The 3689-nt window shown below is 45.3% G+C and overlaps 1 protein-coding gene across 1 annotated transcript; it reads left to right on the top strand.

Moving 5' to 3' along the window:
• The first annotated feature begins 383 nt into the window (after window positions 1–383).
• LOC134208979 (uncharacterized) lies at window positions 384–1751 on the top strand. The gene has a single exon (XM_062684952.1). The coding sequence runs from the start codon at window positions 384–386 to the stop codon at window positions 1749–1751; it is 1368 nt and encodes a 455-aa protein (XP_062540936.1).
• The last annotated feature ends 1938 nt before the right edge of the window (window positions 1752–3689 follow it).

Raw genomic sequence — 3689 nt, 5'->3', positions numbered from 1 at the left:
TTCGGGATACGTTGATTTATCGACACGGGAGAGCTATCCAAATCTAGATCTTACGTTTCATGCTGATTTCGCGCCCTGAAAAGTCCTTTTCGGTGGTTACACTACAGACGACTCTGAGGTCTAGTCCGGTGAAGTGAAGTTCATTCGAAACATTTATGTGTCGGTAGTAATTCGAGGGGAAAACAAGTGCTATAAACATCACGCGGCCTCGCCGCCATTGACAATTCTACCTACATATTCGTCGTCGCGTCGTGTAGATAAAGAATAGTATACCGAGTGCCTGAAAGTAATAAAGTGTGTGCAAAAACGGCACAGCCATCGGAATTTAAATTTCATTCGCAAATTCAAAAGATACGTTTATAAGGTGTAACAGTCGCGGTTTAATGTTCGGCAGCTCCGCTGGCCCTCTCGAGGGCACAGCAGGACCAATATGCCAAAGCAACGTGCCAGAATGGATGCTTGGTCCAGATGACCGATCACAAATGATGGTTTTGATTCTGCGTCGGAAACCAAACAACAACAGCACCAGCAATAATCCCGCAGAAGATGCCCCCCTATCAGATTCAATTATAGTGGGGACATCGATCGAATTGAAAATTGGTACTAAAGCAACTAGAACGTTAAATGCATCTCGCGAAGGCCGAGGATCGCGGTACATCCTACGCACCAGCTCAAAAAAAATAATTGACAGTTTGATGACAATCACTGAACTGACAGACGGTACCCAGATTGAAATTGTTGCCCACCCTACACTCAACACAGTTCAAGGACTAGTGTATGATTCGGACACCATCAATAAAGACGAGCAGCTGATCCAGGAATACCTGAGAACTCAAGGTGTACATTCAGTACGAAGAATTAAAAAGCGCGTAAACGGCACCCTGAAAAATACTCCCCTGCTGGTCCTCTCTTTTCACGGCACTGTACTCCCAAAACACATATACCTCGGACTTATGCGTACACAGGTGCGTACGTACTATCCGTCACCGATGATTTGCTTTAACTGCGGCCTCTATGGACACTCCAAGAAACTCTGCCGACAGCCTGCAATAATATGTCTACGTTGCTCGGTAACACACGATATACCCCAAGGAGAACAATGCTCTAACGCACCACTGTGTTTGCACTGTAAGGCTGGACATCATATAACATCTAAGGAATGTCCGAAATACAAGGAAGAAGAAAAAATCGTACGAATGAAGACCGATAGAAATATATCTTTCACCGAAGCGAGGCGTTTATGTACCGAAGCTGCGAAAAAGGACAGTTTTTCCAGTGTTGTTCAGGAACAAATTCAACAAGATCTGATTGCGAAAGATCAACTGATAAAAACTTTACAAAATCAAGTGGCAGTATTAAAGAAAGAGCTCATCACTTTGAAGAAAAGTATGCAATCACGTCACCAGAGTCAAACAAGATCACCGCGCGATCAATCAATTCCAACCACTACTACGAAACCACATACTCAATTATCTCCGTGTTCATCTCTGCAGAAAGATGCATGCGTACAGAATGAACGTTTATCTCGGAAAGATCAATCTTTCATCTCTCCACCAACCAAGCGACGAGACAACCGCAAAGCCAACAACAACGAGCACTACATGCAAACGCGTAGCAGAAGTGGTAAACGACAATTGGATATCTCGCCGACAGAAACCATCAATGATAGGGGCAAACGCATTCCGGTGCCGTTGGACACAGGCAGCACACCTATATATACTGGAAACAATAAAGGACCGAGAACATCGTAAAATACTACACTCAAACACCCATACTACTACTCCAGCATTGAAAATGGAATCAGCAACGAACAACCAACAAGCAAGTAATCATGGAACAACTACTTTTAAACCCCCCTTATCAGCTGCCGAATATGACAAGATTCACAATCTAATCAACATACCATCGACCAGCAAGACGATCAACCCATCACTTCTCGATTCGCCAAGCGCGAGGCCTTCCACGTCGACCCTGACCAGGGACGTTCCAGAAAAATCTGATGAACCCCTGGCGGCAGTCGGCGTGGGCCAACCAATTTCTCGGGCAAGTATTCCCTCACATGTTGTTAATAAAAACAGTTACATACCACCCACTCTCCCGTAAATCCAGTATACTACGCCTTCCCCGTACTAAACTACATTGCATCAATGCGTCAACCGGCACAGCTCGACGAGGGAGGGAGAGCATGTAGTAACCTCCCCCCTTACTACACTGGGAGTGGACGTCTGAGGAGAATGGGATGGAGCCAGCCTCCAGTGCTCTGCATCCCAGTCTTCCTCCTGGAATCCGGTCGATAACATCACCGCTACATCAATGTTGCAACATACACCAAGCCTGACTATGGAATCATCGAATCACATCAACTCCAACTGTATATATTCGTTTAAAAAAACACACAACATCAACGAGTTTGAATCGCAGAACGCGAGGCCTCCCACGTCGACCCTGACCAGGGATGTCCCAGTTAAATCTGATGAGCCCCTGGCGGCTGTCGGCGTGGGCCGCCCAGCATCTCGGGCAAGTATCCTCTCTCATTTTACATACCTAAATCAGTCAAATACCACCTCCCTATCTGCGGTTCCAGAACGCTATAAAACTCTACGAAGAATAAGGAAAAACACCAACACTTCAACCGACACAGCACAGTCGGACACAATAAAACTCCCCTGTTCAACACAGGTAGTCCAAGACGATAAAATCATCCCTGTGGTAAATCGAGACACCAAATTTCCACCTAATTTGGACAAACAGCTGACGCTATCGCACATTGCGATGCCCCACATTAGAAGATCGACTACAGAGCACCACAGCACCATCATCACTTATCCATCCAACACCGCACACAACAACCTCGAATCTGATTCGCCAAGCGCGAGGCCTCCCACGTCGACCCTGACCAGAGATGTTCCAGAGAAATCTGATGAGCCTCTGGCGGCAGTCGGCGTGGGCAGCCCACAACAAAGGGCAAGTATCTTAACTCCTTTTCAATCAAACGACCAACCGTATACCACTCTATTATCCGCCAGTCCAGGAATCAGCGCAGGGATACATCTACCAAGCAACAGCGAAACTCCCTCTATTGATGTGCAATGTGATTGCACAATCGCATCTAACATATCATTGGTAAATCAAACAGAGCGGATATTCTACCCCAGTCCCATCACACCGCATTCTCCATCAAGAGCATCCTCTTCTTCAAGTCAAACCGAAACCGAAACATCTTCTTCCTTCGCAATCCAGTGGAATATAAACGGACTTCGTACACACTTCAACGAAATGCAGCTTATTATTGCCAAATACCAACCGGTTGTAATATGCCTGCAAGAAACCAACGCCGACAACCGTAAACTTGGACCAAATTTCCTCGGACTCAACTACAATCTTCTGTTCAGTAGCTGCTCTACGCACTGCAGACAAGGAGCTGGAATGGCAATCAAACACGGGAATTATTTCCAACAAATCCACTTCAGAACCAATATTCAAGCAGTACACAGAAAAAAATTATGAAAAATAAACAGCGCGTAAAACTTGAAATGCGGAAATTTACGCTATTCTTCGCTGAAATGGTCCTCTTCCTAACAAGATTGCTTACAACTTGTATGCAATATTGATGATTCACGTCAAATATTGTATACATTTAGGCTATATCCTGTGAGGAATTACGCTAATAATAGCGTTCCATTTATGTG

The sequence above is a fragment of the Armigeres subalbatus genome, chromosome 2, assembly GCF_024139115.2.
Source record: "Armigeres subalbatus isolate Guangzhou_Male chromosome 2, GZ_Asu_2, whole genome shotgun sequence".
NCBI lineage: Eukaryota > Metazoa > Arthropoda > Insecta > Diptera > Culicidae > Armigeres > Armigeres subalbatus.
The sequence above is the reverse complement of the archived record's forward strand: the minus strand, read 5'-3'. Positions and strand labels throughout refer to the sequence as shown.